The following is a 22,578-nucleotide window of genomic DNA, read 5'->3' on the forward strand; positions in this document are numbered from 1 at the left end:
AGTATCATAAAGTCACTGCAGTGTGGAAGCTTTGGTTTACTTTTCCTTTCACAGGTGAATGAAGATAATTACTTCATTGTCTTCACTGGATTAGTGACAGGGTGAATGTGGGAACAAGTCTGGTTCTGTGTACATGATATCGTACAATTCCTGGGAGCCAAGGAGGCCTAAGAGCCATTGCTCCATACCTCCTCCCATACACACCGCTTACATGAGGTTACTCGGAGAGTTTATGCAGGACTTGTCTTATGTGTTGAGGTAAAAAAATTAAATTAGATATTTAAGTCCTGATATAGAGCTCTAAACCTAAGGGAGACCACAGCTCTAACAGCTCTAACTTGCAGGAAGGGCCAGAGGGGTTTCCTGTGGGAAAATGACATTGATGCCCGATAGGTAGAGGAAATGAGATGAAGAATGTGTTGATAGGCCACTGTCACAGTTAACTGCCCTGTGCAGAGGATATACCTGTGCTGGAGAAGTAGGATTGCCTGGCTGGGAACTGGTGTTGGTTAATGCGCAGGAAATAGCAGGTTTTTAGCTTCTGTGCTCCTACATAAATTTCTACTTAGAATGGACCATGAACCCCTGGGAGGGATGCATAAAGACGACAGCTCCCAGAGGAAGGAACAGCTGGGCACAAAAAAATGTTTGCATAGGAAATATTTACCTCTAGAATGGCTTTGCTTGAAGGGATGCTCAAATATCTGTCATAATGAGAGGTGATAAACAAACCGACTTTGAAATCTCCGGTCAAGCAGAGACCTTCTCCCCTCTGAAGACCTCCAGTAGCAGTTTTGGGGGTGACTTCTCAGGGATGATCAGGTCTTAATACCTCACAGTCAGAAATGAGAGAAAGGAAAGGACTAAAAGGTCACAATTCCCCAAATGACTTAAAAACCTACCATTAGACTCTACTTTTTAAATACAATAATGACATCCTAGCAATCAAGCTTTCAACACACAGGTCTTTTTTTTTTTCACCAGTCCTGGGCCTTGAACTCAGGGCCTAAGCACTGTTCTTAGGCTTTCTCAAGGCTAGCACTCTACCACTTGAGCCAAAGCACCACTTCTGGTCTTTTACTATGTATGTGGTACTGAGAAATCAAACCTAAATCTTCATGTATGGTAGGCAAGCACTCTACCATTTGGCCAAACACTTGGCCCCAACACACAGGTCTTTGTGTAATATTCATTCATGCTTCAGAGTATAGAATATCAATTATTTATAATCTTATTTTCATGGTCTGATGCATGCAAAACCTTTTGGGCTTTGGGAACGTTTTGAAGGTAATAAAATTATATCTCTGAAGTGTGTTATGGAGTTCAAATATAATTAGAAGTAAAATCATCTAATGGTGGAAGATTTTTTTTTAAGGGGTATTTTCAAAAAATTCATTCTACACTCTCAACAAAGCACGTGGTTTTAAATTTTGTTGTCTAGTTTATCTTTTTGTATCATATGTAGGTAAAGATACTTTTTCTTGTGAGGATAATCAAAAAAATTTTTTGCTAGTTTGCAAACAGTCACTTATACAGGAAAGATCGGTACATAGGAAATGCTTGCTTTTGTAAATAGAAAAAATACATTTATAATGACCTCCTTTTCTATTTTATTTTATGCTGGTTCTAGGGCTTGAACCAGGGCCTGATCACTGTCCTTAAGCTCTTTTAGCTTGAGGCTAGTGTTTTTCCGGTTGAATCACAGTTCCATTTCCAGGTTAATCAGAGATAAGAATCTCACAGACTTTCCGGCTGGCTTTTACCTGTCATTCTCAGATCTCAACCTCCTGAGTAGCTAGGATTACAGCTATGAGCCATTGATATCCTGGCATCCCACCTCCTTTTGAAAGCCCTTCAGTGGCAGGTAATAACCAAATAACCACACCTCTGCTTTTCAAGAGGCACTGATGACTTAACTCTTTTGGTTACCAAGAATTGCTGTTTTCTTGCCTGTTCAGTTGTGGGTTTTTTTTGTTGTTGTTATTTTGGTTTTGCAGTAAAGGCACCCCTGCAGAGAGCACATGCTTGATGGCTCTGGCACTTGTGCAGAACTCAAAGAACCTATTGTCCATCACCCTATCACCTGGAATGTGCCCAGTATATTCCAATCTCAGAATCTAAGCCATGCTGGTTAGTGCTTGGATGAGAGTTCAAAGAACCAAGATGTAACTCCAAACCCAAATATCACCAGCTCCAAAGTCTCCCACTGTTCCATGTCCCAAAGGAAGTAGAAGGAACCAGATGAACACAGGAGCTCAGGGCATGCCAGCAATGTGTGGAGGCTGGACATAGTGCTAGGGAATTGGAAAATTGTAGCCCAGTTGGCTAGCCCATTTGGGAGGTACACAGGAGAAATCTGAGAGGGTGTAGGGACACCTAGCACAAAGGCTTAGATAATGAACACGCGTTGGTAAGAATTGGTGAGAATCTGGGGCTGGGGATGTAATTCAGTGGAAGAGCATGTGCTTGGGAATGTGTGAAGCCTAGGCTTGAGGATGTGCCAGCAGTGCCAACCCTCCTCCCAATCAAAGGAAGAAGAAAGAAATCCCACAAAGAAGCAGGGTCTGATTGTTGACAGCCTTGTAGGGAATAGAGTTTTCTTTCTCCTCCACAGGCAGCCAGGTTGAGTGTCTCCATAGGGTTTCCTTGTGATCTGTGATGTTTTGTGGAAGCTAAATTGCTATTTCAACTTGAAATTATATGGATCATTTTGATCATGAGCTGATTAAATTCAATACAATTATACCAATGTATATATTTATATCCCCCATGGTTGGTGTGGGTGTGTAAATAGGTCACTTAAACGTATGGTCAAGTTATCTTGTTTTGATAGTATTACCCAAGAATAAATATGTGTCTAAATGGCCTTACAGTCAAAAGGTCTTAAGATATAGATGACTGTTTATTGTTTCTTGCATTCTTTCTGGTCTCTAGTTTTTTGTTTCTTTGTTGTTTTTGTTGGTCATGAGGCCTGAACTCAGGGCTTGGGCATAATCCTTGATGTGTTTTATTTCGTTTTTCTCTACCACTTCTGGTTGAATCACAACTCCACTTCTGGTTTTCTGGTGATTAATTCGAGACAAAAGTCTCGCCAGGTTGGTTTCAAACAACTATCCTCAGAAATCAGCCTCCTGAGTAGCTAGGATTACAGGCACGTGCCACCAGCACCCAGTACTTTGTTTTTGACCCAGTGATTCATCTGGGGAATTGGTTCTCATTTAACATCTATGTATATAAGACAGAATGTATCTACTTTTTTGTTGCTCTTCTCATTCCTTGCTATGCCACTGGTTCTAATAGTTATATACAGTACATGTTATTAAAAATGCTATCCAAAAACCATAATCTAACAAGTCATAATTTGATTAAAGTCATTTGATTAAAGGACTTATTTTGAGTTTCTCATTTTCAAAAAGTAGAGTATATGTGGAAATATTAAGCAAAAGATAAGACTTTATGTGGAATGCCAGTGGCTCATGCCTGTAATTCCAGCTACTCAGAAGAGTAACGTATGAGAATCCAGATTTGAAGCCAGCCTGGATGGACAGATTTCGAGACATCTCCAACTAATCACCAAAAAGCCAGAAATAGCCAACAGCCCATGGCTCATGCCTGTAATCCTAGCTACTCAGGAGGCTGAGATCTGAGGATTGGTTCTGGCTCAAAGCCAGCATAAGTAGGGAAGTCCATGAGACTCTTATCTCCAATTAACTACCAGAACAGAAATGGAGCTGTAGCTCAAAGTGGTTAGAGGGCTAACCCTGAGCAAAAGAGCTCAGAGACCTGCCAAGTCCTGAATTCAAGCCCTATGTCTGACTCAAAAAAAAAAAAAGCCAAAAGTAAGCTGGGAGCGTGGCCTAGTGGTAGAGTGCTTGCCTAGCATGCATGAAGCCCTGTATTAGATTCCTCAGTACCACATACACAGAAAAAGGCGGAAGTAGTAGAGTGCTAGTCTTGACAAAAGCCCAAGGACAGTGCCCAGCCCTGAGTCCAAGCCCCAGGATGGACAAAAACAACAACAAAAAAACCCAGAAGTACAAGTGTAGCTCAAATGGTAGAGTGCCACCCGTGAGCAGAAAAAAACTGAATATGGAGCCCTGAGTCCAAGCCTCAGTACCAGGGGGGATAAAAGGTTAAAAATTAACCCAGGATAGCCGGGTCAGGAGGCAGTGTGGCCTAATGGTAGAGTATTTTCCTTAGCATAAACAAAGCCTGTGGTTTGATTCCTTGGTACCACATACACAGAAAAAGCCAGAAGTGGTGCTGTGGCTCAAATGGCAGAGTGCTAGCCTTAAGCAAAAGTGCTCAAGGACAGTGCCCAGACACTGAGTTCAAGTCATAGGACTAGCCAATAAATAAATACCCAGGATGCAGTTATGTGTGCACTGTTGTAAAATAATTTGTCGCTACACCTAAAATTAAATTAAATTAGCCTAACTGTCCTGTGATGATATGACTTTGACCTTCTTTAAACCGAGTCCTCTAAATGTCAGGGGTATTTTGTTCAAAAGTAGGCTAGAAATATTTAATCTGAATATTCCAGGTATAGAGCACCCACCATCACCATGCAGGAAGATTATAGTTACTTGAAATCACTGTACACAGTTTGTGAACAGAAGTTATCCCTGTAAATACAAAAAAAAAGGACCTAACCAATGCTGGGTGCCAGTCCTATCAGTTCATTCGACCTAGGTGGGAGGGTCATGACTGGAGTCCCGGAGAGGGCTGGTTTCAGATCCTAGACACACAGACCCACAGTTCCGAGGCTGAGATCCCACCAGAAGACCCTTTATTTCTTTCTAGTCATATGACATTAAGAAGGGCCCTTGGGTTCTAGGCACACAGGAGTGGATGAAAGGTGGAGGTCTACCGAGAGGGACAGCCCTTTCCTCACGGAGAGGCGAACCGGCCGCAGAACAGAATGGCATTGGTCTTGCCATGCTGAATGAAGAAGAGGAAAGGCCGGTTGGCACAGAAACGAGGGGTCATCATGCGCATCATCATGATGGCGGCGGTGGCGGCCGCGGCCTCGGTGCCCTCCTCGTTCACCTCCACAAAGGACTTGTGCACCACTTTGGACAGATACAGATCTCTGTTGGAAGACATCCCAGAAAAGTCTGCCTTGCCCTGGTCAAAGGCATCGGGCATGCCCATCCCGCTCAGGACATCCTTCATGTCGTAATTCTCCTCCAGTTTAAACCGAGGGATGGAAACCTCCATCTCCTCTTCGTCCATCTTGTCCAGCGTCGTCCACTCTACAAACTTCTCGTAAGTGATTTCCTGTTCCACCTAGAAGATGGTTAAAAGATTTTTGAGGGTCACATGTGAGAAACAGGGGTGGGTGCACACAGGAGCCCGGAGAGAGCAGAGCGTTGTTGAGTGGTTTAGTGCTTGGCTAGCATGCTCCAGACCCATTCCAAGCATCACAAATAAACAGAGAAAAAACGGAAATGAGCCAACTGGGACCTGGCGAGGCAAGGGCTGCTACAGAAGACACTGAAATGCCATCGTGGCACTGTTAAAGGTTTGGCACCCATTACCGTTTTCAAATCGATGTGTTCGTCTGGAAGCATGATGATCATACTTAGCTCCTCGCTCTCATAGGGAAGCACCAGAATTCTGGTGAAAATTTCTCCTATATAGGTGCACTTAAAAGTAGCCTTCATACACATCATTTGCACAGGTTTCTGCTCATTCTGCAAAGAAAAGGGACAAGCAAATTAAAACAAGACACAATTGACATGCTGAACTAATTTGAAAGGGAGTCAGAGTGGGGCCTCTTAAGCCCTTTCTTGATTATGCTTCTGGAAGTCCCCATCAGACTTTCTTCAATCTCTGCTATGGTTTAGTGGTCAAGGCCCCAATGTCTCTCAAAAGGCTTTGTCTTCAGAGTGCTGCTATTGGTAGGTAATGGAACTTCTATGAGGCAGGGCCTAATGAGAGACATTTAGGTCACTTGGGATTATAGAATGCTGGCTTCTTTTGCTTCCTAGCCAGGAGGTAAAGTGTTTCATTCTACCATATGCTCCCACCACTACCATCTAATATCTCCAACAGCCTAAAAGCAATGACTATGCCTTATCAGGGACTGGAATTCTAAAACTGAACCCAAATCAATCTTTTCCCTTATAAAACTGATTATTCCAGTATTTGTCATAGTGATAGAACGCTGATTAACACAACCACCACTTAGGGAGCCTGGAGCCCCTACTCAACACTTCTGTTCTCTGGTAATTTCAATTAGGTCTCATAACTTTCAGCATAATTCCAAACTCCACATTTCTAACCTGAATCTCTCCCCTGGACTCTAGACCATATAGTTTACTGCCTCTTTGACTATTATGCTTGAGCATAAAAGAAACCTGCACAAAGAACAGTGGGCTCTTTATTTTCTAAGTCTTGTCCTGACTACACTTTCACCCAACCAGTGGATGGTGATGCCATCTTTCCAGAGGTCAAAAGCCATGGCTTAACTCATATCTTACAATAATCTGACTCATTAGCAAATTATATTGACACTTTCTTATTTATCTGTCTATTCTGGTACTAAAGCTTGAACCTATGGCCCCATGTTCTTGCTTGGCTTTTTTACTTAAGGCTGGCTCTCTATCATCGAAGCAACATCTCTATTTCCAGCTTTTTGCTGGTTAATTGGAGATAAGGGTCTCTTGGGTTTATCTGTTTGGGGTTTATCTGTTTCAATGGTAAGCTAGGGTTAGAGGCATGAGCCAGTGATACCCAAGTGAGGTAGTAATTAAAAACTACCTAGCTTAGCAACAAGAGTTTGTTTTCCAGTCTTCATTTTACCTCCCACCATTCTGCCTTTACAGGTCTGCTACTGTCTCAAGGCTTCTTGTGATTTCATAGAGTGTCACTGCATAGAGTATCACGTTCTTCCCATCTCTAATCCTTTCCCCTCTTCTCAGCCCAAATATCACCTTCACAGTAAAAGAGTCCTCAACAGCTCCTCTGGGAAACTGCACCTCCCAACACAACCCCTTGCCCATCATTCGTATGGCTCTAAAGCACTTAGCACCACCTAATAACTCTCATTCTCTTAGACATGCTTACCATCTCTCCCCCTCTGGAAAAGGTCAGCTTTACAAGAATAGGCATGTTTAGCTAGCCAACACGTGGTACAGAACAGGCATGTACTCAACAGCCTATTGACAAAATAAACCAATGAGTTGCAGAATTAAAGAAGAACTGCATTTGTCACCAATATGTGTCAGCTACACAGCGAGAAAAATCAGAGGACAGTGACCATATCCTATCTTACAATCCTCCGTGGCTCCTGATCCTCTCTGGTTTAACTCCAGAAGTTTGTGTTTAGTTACTGAATGTCATGTGACTTATAAACTCCGGGTCTCTGGGATAGCCCTTCATTCTGTATCAACTAGGACAAACCAAGGTATTATGTTGTTACTGCTCTGTCTCGGCTTTCTCTAACTTGCCTCACCTGCCTGAAGCAGAAGAGCTCCTGTCCTTGGCTCTTTAATCCTGTCTTTGACCAACATTGGACATGCTTTCTCCATAATTGGCAAGAAAGTAATTTCTAGCTCTGTGTCCCACACACTTTCTGCCTCAATTACTCCAACCTGCTTTTATAGAGCATCACTTGGGGCTAAGTCAGTCTGAGGCTGCACACGCCTCCATACTTTTCTGAGTTCAACTATAGTACACTATCTGGAGTTTCTATTGCTCCCAGTTAAATAAGTCTTAACTTATATCTTGCTAAACATCAATTTCATGAAGAGAAAAGGGTTTTTCAGGAAAAAATAGAACAGTTCATTTCAGAATGAAGATTGAAATAAAATGCCTTTCTAGAGACTGAGGGTTCAGATTTAAGTTGGTTTGAGAGATCTAAGTTAGAGTCAAAGATTCAGAATATACTGTAATTTTATTGCATTTGTATCCCTGTGGGAAAACAACCCCAAAAAACTATAAAGACAAAAAAATAAAGAGTTAAGTGGATTTAGTCAGAGAAAGACACCAGGCCCTCAGCAAATAATATTTTCCAAACAGAAGATGGTTAAACTCAGACTAGCCTGTGTACACGTCCCTTTATTTGCTTATTTGTAAATAAAGATCTGTATTTATATTGCCCCTATTATCAAAACAAGACTGAAGATGATCATCCATTAGTTCAATATTTACAGGCAGCAATGCCAAGCACACAGAAGACAGCCATCTGTTTTGAGCAGTGTTCTGTGGGTTGAGAAACGACATCCAGCCACTGTGATGTCTTCTGGGAAACAGCAGGGGTGTGGTGACAGCTGGAAGGAGGACCCAAACTTAGATGGAGCTTACAGCAGAAAGCAGTGTGTCAGGACTCAGGAAATGTATGGAACTGGGCAGGTTCTGGGCTCACAAAGAATCTTGTTCATTATATTTGAAGTTTAAAATCTCAAAAGCTTTGAGGAACCTAGAAAGATCTAAAGTAAGCCTGATAACTATCTGTTCAGATTCGCTTTGTGGACAGACACCTGGACAACTGCAAGGCCAGAGAAAGTAGTGGAGACTGACCTAAAGTGTGCAGCCACTCATGGAAACATACAAAAGGAGAAAGGCCCCAAGGCTTGGTGGGCAGTCCCAGCTACTGCACTGCCAAGAAGAGGTTGGAGCACAGGCTAAGGAGGCAGCCCACTTGGACATGTCAGAAAGCAATATAAGCACTGGAACTATGTCCAGGAGACTCCTGGATATAACATTCACCTTGCTGACTTTAAATGGCCTCTCATGGGTCCGCTTTTTGTCAAATGAACGCTTCCAGTTTCCTTTGAAGTAAACGGCATTCACGAGAACCAGTCTAGTGTCTGAAGTCACTGAAGCTGGTGACAGCAACTCTGTAATTTTATCTGAAAGGAAGAATTAAAGAGCTTGTTACCTGAAAGTCTGCGAAAGATGGCACAGAGGAGCCATCTCTTACATGGGAAGAAAAGGGGTGAGCTGGCACTGATGGCTCATGCCTATAATCCTAGCTACTCAGAAGGCTAAAATCTGAGGATCACAGTTCAAAGCCAGCCCAGGCAGAAAAATCTGTGAGACTCTTATTTCCAAATAACCACCAGAAGCTAGAAGTGGAGCTGTGGCTCACAGGGGTAAAATGCTAGCCTTGAGCAAAACAGCTAAGGACCAGTGAGTGCCAGGCCCTGAGTTCAAGTTCAAGACAGGGATGATGGGTTTTTACCATCACTCAAATAGGAATGATATATTGTCCTTTAAAAAAAAGGAGGGGGCGGTGGGGGGAGGGGAGCCGGGAATTTGGCCTAGTGGTAGAGTGCTTGCCTAGCATGCACAAATACCCGGGTTCAATTCCTCGGTACCACATACATAGAAAAAAGCCGGAAGTGGTGCTGAGGCTCAAGTGGTAGAGCTCTAGCCTTGAGAAAGTCCAAGGACAGTGCTAAGGCCCTGAGCCCAAGCCCAAGACTGGCAAAAAAAAAAAAAAGAAGAAGAAGAGAATCAAAGCAAAAAAGAAATAACTTTAAAAACAGAAAAGGAGTGGTGCTGTGGCTCAAGGGGTAGGGTGGCAGCCTTGAGCTGAAGAGCTCAGGTATAGCACCCAAGCCTAGAGTTCAAGTCCCACTATTGACCAAAAAAAAAAATAGAGCACAGGCCACATGCTTGATCTCTGAGCCACACTCATGGCCCCTGTCTGGTTGCTCTAAGACCTAGCTGCAATTCCCACTGCCCCCCAAAACAAAATGATACATTTTTCACCTTCTGTCTTTTTGGCTACCCAGCTGTTTATGTGTTTGCAGGACTCTTCTGCAGCACTGACAAAGTCAAGCTCCTCTATCTCCGCTTGGTAGTATTTGTAGCAGGAATCTTTAAAAGACTAACACAGAACAATTGTGAGACTGAAAATTAACACTAACATACCAAATTAACACTTCCATACCAAAGTGAGAAATCAAGAATTCAATCATTTACAGATGTAATTTACAAATAAAATATATGAGGAACAAACCTAAACAACTGCTTCATGTTTTGAGATGGTTTGTTGGAGTGCTGCAAGTCCTTGCACGTATGTGCTAGGCAGGTGTTCCAGCATGGAGCTGTGTTCCAGTCCTCTCCTTTTTAAAAAAAGATCTTTCTTTATGGCCTAGGCTAGCCTTGAACTCTTCAATCCTCCTGCCTTAGTCTCTTAAATGCTGGGAATATAGGCATGTATCACTATGCCAGGCTTTAACTATTTAATCTTAGTTTACTAACAAAGATTGTTGTCTCGGTATCAATAAAACTTCACAGACTACTAGATCTTAAGAAAGTAATGGAGGCTCCAAGAAGCAACTGTGGAGGAGTCATGCAGTCATTCGAGGTATCACTCTGATAAACCACCTCAGGGGTGAAGTAAGGGTTAATCCTGCAAGAACTCTGCACCCCCTACACTTCAGCAACAGACTCAACAGGATCTGGGGAAATGAGCATTTCTGCACCCCACCTTCTACCAGGTCTTCCTGTGGTGGTAAAAGCATGATAAATCCACACCACCCAAACTCAGGTCACATGTGAGCACAGCACATGGGACACAATCATGTGGCTAGGGAGATGCTTTTATTTTTTTATTTCATTTTATTTTATTTTTTTTGTTCAGTCCTGGGGCTTGAACTCTGGGACTGGGCACTGTTACTGAGCCCTTCAGCTCAAGTCTAGCCTCTACCACTTGAGCCATGGAGCCACTTCCAGTTTTCTGGTGGTTAATTGGAAATAAGAGTCTCACAGACTTTTAGTGCCCAGGCTGGCTCTGAATCACAATCCTCAGATCTCAGCCTCCTGAGTAGCTAGGATTACAAGTATAAGCCACTGACACCTGGCCTGTGTTTTGGGGGAAAATGGTTTTGGTTTTTTTCATATATTTTTATTGTAATTAATAGAAGGGTTACATCATATTCACCAGGAAAAAATGTTTTTAATCTCTCAATCTAAGAAAATAGTCTGGAAACAAACTTGTTGTGCACAGATAACTCACTACACTTTTAGATGGTTTTACAAAATACCAGGAAACAAATGTCTGCTATGTAAGGTACCATTTTATAAATAAAGATTAGTTATACTATCAGAATTGATACAACTATATATTGTGGGTGGAATTTGGATTCTTGAAACAGTAAATCACAGAGAAATCATTGACAACTCTTTCTAACTTAATAAGATCAATATTTCCCTCAACATAGTTAAAAAATAATAAATCCTTCGGGTTTTTGGAAATTCTGCTTTTCTTTCCACAAAAGGCTTTAAAAAGACAGATGGGCACAGGTAGCTCACACTTCCAATCCGAGCTATTAAGGAAACTGAGATCAGAGGATTGTCATTCAAAGTCTGCATGGGCAGACAAATTCAAGTCACTCTTATTTCCAGTTAACCAAGAGAAAGCCAGAACTGGAATCAAGGTGCAAAGGGTAGAATGCCAGCCAAGAGGGAAAAGCTGAGCTATCCCATGAAAGATTCATTTCAAGCCCCGGTACAGGCACATATGGCAATAATCTTGAAAGCTGAAACTTAAAAAAATAATATTAAATACATAAAGCAAAAAGAAAGAAAAAGAAAACTCCTCCCCCCCACCCCCTTTGGGCAGGACCTACTGCTTGAATTTAGGGCCTGAGCTCAATGCTTGGGCTGTTTTTTGCTGAATATTAGCACTCTACCACTTGAGCCAGGGCTCTACTTCAGTATTTTTTGGTAGATTACTGCTTATAAGACTCTCAGGCACCTTCCTGCCTACGCTAGCTTCGAACTGTGATCCTCAGATCTCAGCCTCCTGAGTAGCTAGTATTACAGATGTGAACCACTGATGCCCAGCTAGGAAAACATTGAAACAAAACAAAACAAAAAAAACCCCACTAGTGTACAGACCTTGCCAATACTTAACCTCATACTTGACTACATTCATGTTATATCACTTAACAAATGTAAAGTCTAAAATGGATTTGAAAATGATGATAATAGAAAAAAAGATTGATATCCCAAACACATTAAAAAAAAAAAAAACAACACTAGGCAGGGGCAGAGAGTTTGGCTTGGTGGTAGAGTGCTTGCCTAGCATCCACAAAGACCCAGGTTCGATTCCTTGGCACTACATACATAGAAAAAGCTGCAAGTGGTGCTGTGGCTCAAGTGGTACAGCTCTAGCCTTGAGAAAAATGCAAGGACAGTGCTCAGGCCCTGAGTTCAAGTCTCAGGATTAGAAAACAAAAGCAAGCAAACAAACAAAAAAAACCCCACCAGACACCAGTGGCTTAAACCTGTAACCCTAACTACTCAGAAGGTTGAGATCTGAGGATCAAGGTTCAAAACCAGCCCAGGCATGAAAGTCTGTGAGACTCTTTTTTCCAATGAACCCCTAAAAAAAAACAGAAGTGATACTGTAGCTAAAAGTGGAAGAGCACTAGGCTTGAACTTTAAAAAAGGCTCAAGCGGGGCTGGGAATGTGGCGTAGTGGTAGAATGCTTCCCTAGCACGCATGAAACCCTGGGCTCAATTCCTCAGTACCACATAAACAAAAAACAATGACAACAAAAGCCAGAAATGCATTGTGGTACTCTGCCCTCAAGTGCTAGAGCCAAAAAGAGGCCTGGGGACAGAAGCCAAGTTCAGGCCCCTGGACTGGCAAAAACAAAACAAAACAAAACTCATAAGAAGGTATGAAGCCCAATAGAAAAATATTCAAAGAACACTAAGAAAAAATATATACTGAATATACCTTATTCAAAATGCACAGGATCAGGGCGAGTTTTTATTTTGGAATTTTTCAGATATTGAAATTTTTCGTGTTATTTATTTTTAGATTTTATGGATACTTAGCTTGTATATGCTAAATAAGACAAATTCTTTGATGTCATAAATAACCAGAAATTAAGAGCATATAGTATTACCCTGGCTCATACCTATAATTCTAGCTACTCAGGAGGCTGGGTTCTGAGGGTCAAGGCTCAAAGCCAGCATAGGCAAAAAAAAAAGTCTATGAGACTCTTAATTCCAATTATCCAGTAAGAATCTAAAATTAAAATATAGCTCAAGTAGTAGAGTGCCATCCTTGAGCAAATAAACCAAATGAATGTGTGGCCCCTAAGTTCAAGCTCCAGTACTGGTATACATATACATCACACACATACTCACACACACAATGATAATACTGAAGAACTAGTAAGGTAGATACACGTGTATTGATTGTGTAAATAATTAAAGAAACCAATGACTAAACAATATGCATGGCTTAGTAGCTTTATGCAGAGAAAATCCTCACAAAATAAAACTTCTACATGTGCATGAAGATATACATCTATTAAAGCTCTTATCCCGAGAGAAATGGGATGAGAGATTAATGAAAGTTCTTGGTCTATTAATTTTATTTGCTTTCAGTGCTTTGACCATATAGGTTGGAGCCAGGCGTGGTGGTTCAAGCCTGTAATCTCAGGAGGCTGAGATCTGAGGATCAAGGTTCAAAGCCAGCCCCGGCACAAAAGAATGAGACTCTTAACCCCAATTAACCTCTAGAAAATGGGAAGAGGGGTTTGGCTCAAGGGTAGGGTGGTAGCCTTGAGCTGAAGAGCTCAGGGACAGTACCCAGGCTGAGTTCAAGCCCCACAACCCACCAAAAAAAAAAAAAGAAGAAGAAGAATATAGGCTGGGAGTTTGGGCTAGTGGTACAGTGCTTGCCTATCATGCACAAAGACCCAGTTTCAAAAAAAAAAGACCCAGGTTCGATTCCTCAGTACCACATATGTAGAAAAGCCAGGAGTGGTGTTGTGGCTCAAGTGGCAGAGCACTAGCCTTGAGGAAAAAGGACAGTGCTCAGAACCTGAGTTCAAGCCCCAGGACTAGCAAAAAAAAAAAAAAAAAAAAAAAGAATATACATGGGAGCCTGGAGCCATTGGTTCATGCCTGTAATTCTAGCTACTCAGGAGGCTGAGATCTGAGGATTGCAGTTCAAAGCCAAGCCCGGGCAGAAAAGTCATGAGACTCTTATCTCCAATTAACCACCAGAAAACCAGAAGTGGTGCTGGGGTTCAAGTGGTAAAGTGTAGCCTTGAGCTAAAGAGCTCAGGCCCAGAGTTCAAGTCCCATGACCAATTTTAAAAAATACAAAAAAAATAAAAAGAACATACATGGAAACATATGACCTAAATAGTTTTCTGAGTTTTTAAAATGAAAATAACATGGAAGCATGTAAACAAATATAAGAAGCACACTTTAGTGAATTCTCAACCAGCACTCCTGGTACTAATTCCTTCCACCCTCCCCACCACTGTGCTTTGTGAAAAGCAGCAAACAGGACTTACAGAGAGGAACGTGTATGACTTTTCTCCAAAGAGCCTGTTGGCTATTCTAAGCAAGTACTGCGTGCCAGTCTTGTTCACTTCAGTGAGAAGTGACTGGAAGTTCTGGTGGACAGCCCCATCTCCAACAGTGCCACATTTATTGAAAGAAAGCACCTAAAATCAGAAACAGAATAAAAACACACAACTTCAATAAGCCCTGACTCCAGAAAATGAGCGAACACTAAACACAGCCTAAGAAATGTGCAGATCTTTACTGCTGCTCAAAAGAAGCAGTATCTTGAGGCTCTTCCTCCTGTGTCATTCCTTATACTCTTGTCAGCACCCCTGGGGCAGAAAGGCCCTCTACAAACCCAGGCCCTTCACAAGCACTGTATTCTGACTCTAAGTATGGCTGCCCGCTAAACCCTCAATCCCTCCAACACAGACTACTCCTTTTTACCAATGGAAAACCAGATTTGGGTGCCAACCACTTGATTTTTGGACTTTAGCCTCTCGAACTATGAGAAAATAAGTATCTGTTTGTTACAGAGCCCTCGCAGATTAATACATCACTTTCTGAAAAGAGTGTGCCCTGCAGCCATCCCTCGCTCTTCTTACCTTTTGTTTACTGGTCCACTTTACAGATCCCTGCATTAAAAGAACTGTAACTGGGCCGGGAGTTTAGCCTAGTGGTAGAGTGCTTGCTTAGCATGCATGAAGACCTGGGTTCAATTCCTCGGAACACATAGATAGAAAAAGCTGGAAGTGGCTCGAGTGGCAGAGTGCTACCCTTGAGAAAAGCCCAAGGACAGTGCTCAGGCCCTGAGTTAAAGCCCCACAACTAGCAAAAGAAAAAAAAAAAAGAACTATAACTAAGGAGCTTCATCTGAAGAGATTCAGTTCTGCTCCTAGACTCCCAAGCTAAGACTGACCCCATGATAAGAGACTGTGGAGTCTTGGGAAAGGAGAGGCTTAGGGTTTCTAATGGTACACTAATGGGAAGACCGGGGTGGGGGAGCGGGTCATGGATGGCCCTGCCTTTGATGTGCCATGCCCCAAGTGAAAAGCACCAACCCATCACCTCTAACAGACAGGGCTGTTTGTACCAGGTGCTCAGCAGGGGCAGAATGTCACTGCTCACCCCTGTAACACACCGGTTAGTTTTCCAACAAGAATGATCCTTCTGATGATCAGAAATGTAGAGGACCAGTGAATGACAATCAGTAGCATTGGCTTTGTTGCAAAACGTCACTTGTTACCTGGGCTATCTGGTCTGCGGTATCTCCCTTTGCTCCCAGAAGCACCATGGGCAGGGTTGAAGAGATACTGATAGGTGAGAAAAATATATTTTTTGAGCTGTCTTCACATAGCACTTTCAAAAGGTTTAAGGCAAAGGTGCCATTTGCTTCCAGCACAGGATCCATGATGATGAGTCTGCAATGATGGATTTAAAATCAGAACACAAGAAAAACAGAGAACTTGGAAGAAATTGACTCTAGTATAAGATAATAATCAAGGATAGCTCTTTAATATCACATCTTCTTCTTAAAAAGCAAAGTATTTCTTTACTAGCAAAAATAAGTAAAATAAAAATCAATATCACATAAACACAAGCTGTCATGTCCCTGGTTTTCCTTTTCATTGATACCATGAAGCTTTGGTTCTGTTTTGGGACCTCAACACTATTTCATGCATTTCAAAATTAAAGGAAAATAGTAATATTTACAATAAAACCATTCCTCTCTCCACTCATGTATCTCCCCTCCCTACTCTTGTCAGCAAGACATATCTTGGCTTCCTGATATTCATTCTGTTAAACTTTGAATTGTTCAAAGAGGTTATATCATTGAAGACCACCCCTGCATATAGAATGCTTTTGTCAGTTTGATCATGCAAACACACACATATTTACATACATATGACCCTATATTTTCCTGTATGTTTACAGTTTAGACCTAACTTCCATATGAGTGAAAATGTGCACCATTTGCGTCTCTGATCCTGATTAATTTCAATGTAAATAAATTTTGCCCGAATCCATCCATGCAAATGACATCATGCTTCATAGAATTTAACTATAGTAAATAATACAGTAATAAATCAGGATACAAAGGCACTGATGTATCTATGTTTGTTATTTTTTGGATAAATGTTCAGCAGGGTAGTTCTGTGTTTAGTTTTTAAAGGAATCTCCATACTGCCTTTCCATAGTGGCACTAATTTACTTTCCCAACAACAGTGTGATAGAGTTCCTTTTTCCCCCAACACTCTGACCAACATTTGTTCTTTATGTTCTTGATGATGGCCATTCTAACTGGGAATCCATATAACAAGGAAAAGGGGAAGCAAGAATGAATAGGGGGCAGCTGGTATGGCCCTGAGATAGAGCCCTTGCTAGCATTAGGCCCTGAGTTCAAAACTCAGTACTGAAAGAAAAATAAATGAACATCAGAATCCTCAGGAAACTGAAAGAAGAACCTAACTTTTAGGACTTTAACAATAAAAAGCATCACTTTCAGTTACAGCCATGATAAGTTCCACAATAGCCCTGAAGATGTCCTGGGACCTGTAGAATGTCCCTCTTATGGCAAAAAGGACTCTGGCTGTGTTTAAGGAGATGGGAAAATTACTCTAGATAATTCAAGTAGTCCCTAAAGGCAATGACATGTAGTCTTGTAAAAGGGATCACCAACAAAAACAACAAAAAATTCTTTTTCAAGAAAAGCTAAGCTCTCTAGAACAAAAGGTTTCAATTGAGAATGGAAAGGTTGTGCCTCAGGTTTTGCATTTTGCATTCTTTGAAAATCAAACACACACTGGAGGAAATGGGACAAAAGGGGAATTTTGAAATCCAAAAGGCATCAATGCCAATGTTACTTAATAACCAGGCTTATTTTAATGGCTGCTAGGGTTGAATTTATCTTAAGTGGGCATCCCTTCCTTGCAAAAATAAGAAAGTGAGGTCCAGGAGTTTGGCCTAGTGGTAAAGTGCTTGCCTAGCATGCACTAAGACCCAGGTTGGATTCCTCAGTGCCAAATACATAGAAAAAAGCCAGAAGTGGTACTGTGGCTCAAGTGGTAGAGCTCTGACTTTGAGAAAGCCCAAGGACAATGCTCATGCCCTGAGATGAAGCCCAGGACTGGCAAAAAAAAATAATAATAACAAAGTGAGACTTGGATTGGATTGGGACCACCCATTCACTCATTATGTAGCCTAACACATCTGCCTACTGGACCTCTGACTTCAGTCCCACCTTCACTAGAATTTATAAGATCTGGGTGAAAGACTAAATTTCAGATTCTTGTAGCACAGTGTCTTTCATGAAGTGAAGTACTAATTGGACTATTTAACTTAGATACACGGAAATCCAGAGTTCTATTACCTAACCTAATTCTGAGTCTGAAATTTTTTGGTATTTTAGGATATTTTGTAGAACTATAGTATTTGATGCACTGGTAACTTGCAATAAGCAAACTGCTTTTTAAAAGAAATCCTAAATGGACTGCAAACATCACTGAATTATTTTGTGCCCTTTTTTGGGGGGGGGGAGCGGCCATGGGGCTTGAACTCAGCCTGGGCACTGTTCCTGTGCTCTTCAGCTCACGGCTACCACCCTACCCTTGAGCCAAGCTCCACTTCCCATTTTCTACAGGTTAATTGGAGGTAAGAGTCTCAGGTCCTTTTGTTCCCAGGCTGGTTTTGAACCTTGATCCTCAGATCTCAGCTTCCTGAGTAGTTAGGATTCTAAACATGAACCACCAAGCCCGGCTTTTGTGCCATTTTAAAGCTTACTTTGTTAATGGATTGGGGAAGTTATAAACAACATTATTTCAATTAGCTAATGTTTGTCTTTCATCTTGATCCTAACTTGCTAGTGAGACTCTCTTTACACGGATTATACTTTATCCTGATCTACTGATCTCAAACAGCTCGTGTTATGACAACAAGGCCTTGGATGTCCATGTTGAATTTTTCTAGTCCAAGGACTAGTTTCTTCCATTCAGTGAATGTGCCTGTAACAGATGTGATGTCACAGCTCACTCTGCTCACTCAATGCCATGGCTTTCTAAGCCCCCACTTCTATAGCTATAGCAAATAAGTTGGAAAGGACACTTCATAATACCACACACATCTATGTAAAATTCATTCTTCCAAAATGATTCGCTGCTATTAACAGGATATTCCTTTTGAAAACAACCATGCACACAGAAACTAGACATTTGTTCTGGAGCCTTGCTGGAGCCATTGTTCCCTTGCAATGTCTCCTACCTTTCACTTCAATTAACTTTTAAAAGTTGGACAGTACGGTCTTATTAAAGAATAAACATTTTAAAACCAGTCTTACCTTAAGGTGTTATTTTTCCCGCCCCATTATCAGTAACTACCTGATTTATTTAATGATAAAACTGTATTAATTTGGGGCCGGGAATTTGGCCTAGTGGTTAAAGTGCTTGCCTAGCATGCATGAAGACCCAGGTTCGATTCCTCGGTACCACATACATAGAAAAAAGCCAGAAGTGGTGCTGAGGCTCAAGTGGTAGAGCTCTAGCCTTGAGAAAGTCCAAGGACAGTGCTCAGGCCCTGAGCTGAAGCCCAGGACTGGCAAAAAAAAAAACTGTATTAATTTTTAAGGAATCATTATGCTTTTTTCTTTGGAAATACTGGGTTTTGAACTCAGAGCCTTCTGCTTGCAAGGCAGATGCTCTACCACCTAAGCTACTCTCCTATTGTTTATTGCTTTCATTATTCTTAGTATAGGGTCTCATATTTATGCCCATGTGACCATAATTCCCACGTGGCTAGAGTATGAGCAGGTTCATGCTACCAGGCCAACCTTTTATTGTTTGATATAGAGTCATATATGTTTTGCTGGCTGGCCTAAAATCCTGATCCTCTTTATCTCTGCCTCACAAGTACCTAGGATTCCCACTAAGTAAATCTGTTTTACCACCATGCCCTGTAGTGTCACTTTTTAGTGGTGTTCCTTGACTTCTGAGTTTAAAAAAGTACCTGTAAAATGTAACCACTTAATCATCGGTTACTGGGAACTTGGGCTCAAACTTGGTCCTTATCTTTCTCTGCATAGTGTGTGTGTGTGTGTGTGTGTGTGTGTGTGTGTGTGTGTTGTTTAATATGTAAACAGAGGAATTAAACATTATTATTTGCCAGTCCTGGGTCTTGAACTCCGGATGTGCACTGTCCCTGAGCTTCTTTAGCTCAAGTCTAGCACTCTACCCCCTTGAGCTACAGTGTCACTTCCACTTTGTTTATGTGGTACTGAGGAATCGAACCCAGGGCTTCATGCATGCTAGGCAAGCACTCTACCATTAAGCCACATTCCCAACCGTAGGTCCACTGAACTAGGAGACATAAGCAATGTGGTCCTCCATGACCATTTGCATGCTCTTGCTGTCAGCTTTAAGAAAGAGAATAATAACTTTGTGTGCTCTAATTTCATTCTGCTGTTACTGGTCTGTGATGACCATAATTCACTGAGATGTAATCAAAGAACTTCAATTGGAATTAGTCTTATATATTTTCAAACACAGTTGTTCTTGAATATGAGGGGCAGTAATTGACACTTGCATCCTCACATGTTCAGTTCTGTTATATGAAATAATACAGTATTTAATATAACCTCTGTACACCCTCCTGAGTACTTTAAATTACCTCTAGATGACTTACCCAATACAATGTAAATACTTCTTAAATAGTTGTTATCTACCATACTGTTTGAGGAATAATGACCCTGGAGAAAGGTCTGTATATGTACAGATACAATTCCTTCCCAATATTTCCTTTCCTCTTACTTTGAGACAGCGTTTCATAGCTCCATATGCTCTGAATGGTCCTGCCTTGGCTAAGATTTTTAGGTTGGTACATGATCATCACACCTGGCTTCCCCTCAATATTTTCTATCTGCTGTTGATTTGCATGCATTGTGACCTACTGGAGCTGTAAATGCAAGTATGCGTGGAGAGCCAGGTGGACTTGGTTTATGGAGCCAAGTATAACCTAAAGTCCACATTTTCTCAATGTTTCCTAATGGATACAATGACTCAGAGGCAGTCATGAAGCATGGGGACACACTCCAGACACAGACAACACCAGCAGTGCCAGTGAGTGAACCCTAGCCGCGTGCCCGCCCCCAGCATCTTGACCCAAAGCTTGCTGAATAATTCAGAGCCCACACAGCAATACTAAGCCATGCCAAGAAGAAAGCTGGCAGCCTCCAGGCACACTGGGATTACCAGCCTAACTGCCTCTCACCCAAGCAAAAAAGCACAGACTGCCGCTCACATCTCCTGCACCAGGTGAACATCAACTTCTGCTTCTCAAACCTGGGCACTAAAGAAGGAAAAGGAAAGAGGGGCAGAGCTCGAGAAGGTACGAGGCCTTCAAACAATTCAGGGAAAGAAGAAAGGAGCCAACTCGATGCCAACCGTCAGCTAGCACACAAACTGAAACATAATTAAAACTTTCCCCTTGGCCGTGAGCATATTTAAAACTTTCCTTTTAGCCTATTTGGAACATTTTGCCTGCCGTGAAAACAAAAATAAATCGAATTTATTAAAGAAAAAAAAAAACCCAGCTACAAGATCATCTTGGCAGGGCCCGAGGCTCTGGATGTGATACATTTTAGGTAAAAGTTTGGAACACGCGGGGCCACACGGAGCCTCACGTCCGTGGCGAGAAAAAGCGCGTGAGGAAGCCAGGCAGGCCACCCTACCCTCCGGGCCACCGGCCCACACCCTCCGGGAGTGTCCCCCAAGTGGTGACCAGGAACCAGGAAGGCTGGGGCCTGGCGAGGAGGTGGGGAAGGAGATCGGGGGCGGGGAGGAGGAGGAGGCCGGGGTGCCGGGGTGCCGGGGTGCCTGGGGACGGGGCAGGGGGCCCGTGGTCACCTGTGGCCGCGAGTCCTGATGCAGCACCCCACCCGGGTCCGCGTCGCCCCCATCCCACGCGGGTCGCCCAACCCCCGGGCGTCCATCGGGCGTCAGCGGCCGGCCCACCACTCACCCCGCGTCCGTCCATCTCCGTCCCCTGCACGCTGGTCCTCGGGAGGGAACCGGAGCCGGGACGCCGTCCCCCCCCCCCCCCCCCACGCCCTGCTCCTCCCGGAGTCCCCGCAGTTGGAGCCGCAACCGCTCCCCCCCCGCCCCCGCCCGCGAGCCGGGGCGGAAGGCTCCCCACACACCTACCCTGGAGTCTCGGAGCCGGGTGTGAGCCAGAGATCGTGGAGTGGAAGCGACGGGAGCGCCGTGGGCCTCAAATACAGACGGGGCCGAGCGGGCCGGGCCGGGCCGGGCTGGGGGCGGGCCGGGGCGGGGCGGAGCGCGCGGGGATGGGGAGGGGGGCGGGCGGAGTCCGAGGTTTGGCCAGAGGGGCCGGACGGGCTGCGAGAGCAGCTCTGGAGCTGCCAGGTGAGCGCAGGTGTGCCGCTGCCCTTTGACCACCCGATCTACTTGTCTTCTTCAACTTCAGGCTCTGAAAACTCGAGGCGGCGGAACCCACACAGGCCTGGATTTCCACTGTGGGGACAGAGAGGTCGGGGCGCTGCCCCACCAGCTTGTTTACTTGCCCTCGGTGGGCACGAATGTGCCCGCAGTACCCTACCCTCCACAGCAATGGAGAGAAGGAAAGGGAGGAGAGAGACAGGGGAACTTCAATACCGGTCCTGAAGGGAGATGGTCAACCACCCAGCAGAAGGCCCTGGATTCTAGGTCCAGCATGGAAAAGAAAAGGAAATGGCGAAGTTGGGGTGATCACAGCCAGTGTTGCAAGACCCCCAAGTACAGTTTGTAAGGGTGAGGCCCCAAGGTAGCGATGGGGTTCCACAGAGGAGAATGTGAAGGCCAGCTGCCGTGGGGCAGCGGTCCTGAGTAGCCGGTTCTGGATTGGGGCAGAATGCTTGCCAGGCTGAAAAGTAAGCTCAATTTTGGAAACTTCAGACCGCTTTCTGCCTGCTTAACCCTCGCTCATGGACAAGGCCTCTCAGTAACTGAGGCAGGTTACAACATGAGAACATAGAAAGAGAATTCCAAGGTAAACAAAGAGCCCGAGGCTAAGAATAAGCTGTCATAAGCAAGCTACTGCTAAGTAACTTGAAAATTCTCACCGCTCCTCATTATGCAGAAGCAGCTAATCACACTTTTAACCTTAATGATTTGCTGCACGTGGGCAAACCCTGAGTAAATATTTAAAGAAAAATATCCTGTATAATTCATCCTTAAACAAAAAGGAGACCTCAGTAAAGAATAAATACCTTCTAAAGATGAGCCTTAATAAATTGGTGTCAATGGCTCTTGCCTG

At 43.2% G+C, this 22,578-nt stretch overlaps 1 protein-coding gene across 2 annotated transcripts; it reads right to left on the reverse strand.

Moving 5' to 3' along the window:
* Positions 1-4,772: 4,772 nt before the first annotated feature.
* Positions 4,773-21,591, reverse strand: Serpinb6 (serpin family B member 6). Of its 2 annotated transcripts, none has more exons than XM_090356379.1 (7): positions 21,468-21,591; positions 15,524-15,698; positions 14,286-14,438; positions 9,724-9,841; positions 8,716-8,858; positions 5,541-5,696; positions 4,773-5,289 (listed from the first exon to the last, which is right to left on the reverse strand). In XM_090356379.1, the coding sequence occupies exons 2-7, from the start codon at positions 15,686-15,688 to the stop codon at positions 4,891-4,893; spliced, it is 1,134 nt and encodes a 377-aa protein (XP_090212505.1). In that variant the 5' UTR covers positions 15,689-15,698; positions 21,468-21,591; the 3' UTR covers positions 4,773-4,890. The 2 variants fall into 2 exon arrangements, with proteins under 2 accessions (XP_090212505.1, XP_090212504.1); XM_090356378.1 differs by lacking the exon at positions 21,468-21,591 and adding an exon at positions 21,286-21,360.
* Positions 21,592-22,578: the final 987 nt, after the last annotated feature.

Source organism: Megascapheus bottae, chromosome 22 (assembly GCF_031878675.1).
Source record: "Megascapheus bottae isolate mThoBot1 chromosome 22, mThoBot2.hap1, whole genome shotgun sequence".
NCBI classification, from domain to species: Eukaryota; Metazoa; Chordata; class Mammalia; order Rodentia; family Geomyidae; genus Megascapheus; species Megascapheus bottae.

Coding starts and splice junctions, on each gene's coding strand:
- Serpinb6 (XM_090356379.1), bottom strand. CDS start 15,688: ATGGATCCTGTGCTGGAAGCAAATGGCACCTTTGCCTTAAACCTTTTG. Junction 8,859..9,723: donor GGTAGCCAAAAAGACAGAAG/GTGAAAAATGTA, acceptor TCTTCCTTTCAG/ATAAAATTACAGAGTTGCTG. Junction 5,697..8,715: donor GGCCATTTAAAGTCAGCAAG/GTGAATGTTATA, acceptor TTTTCTTTGCAG/AATGAGCAGAAACCTGTGCA.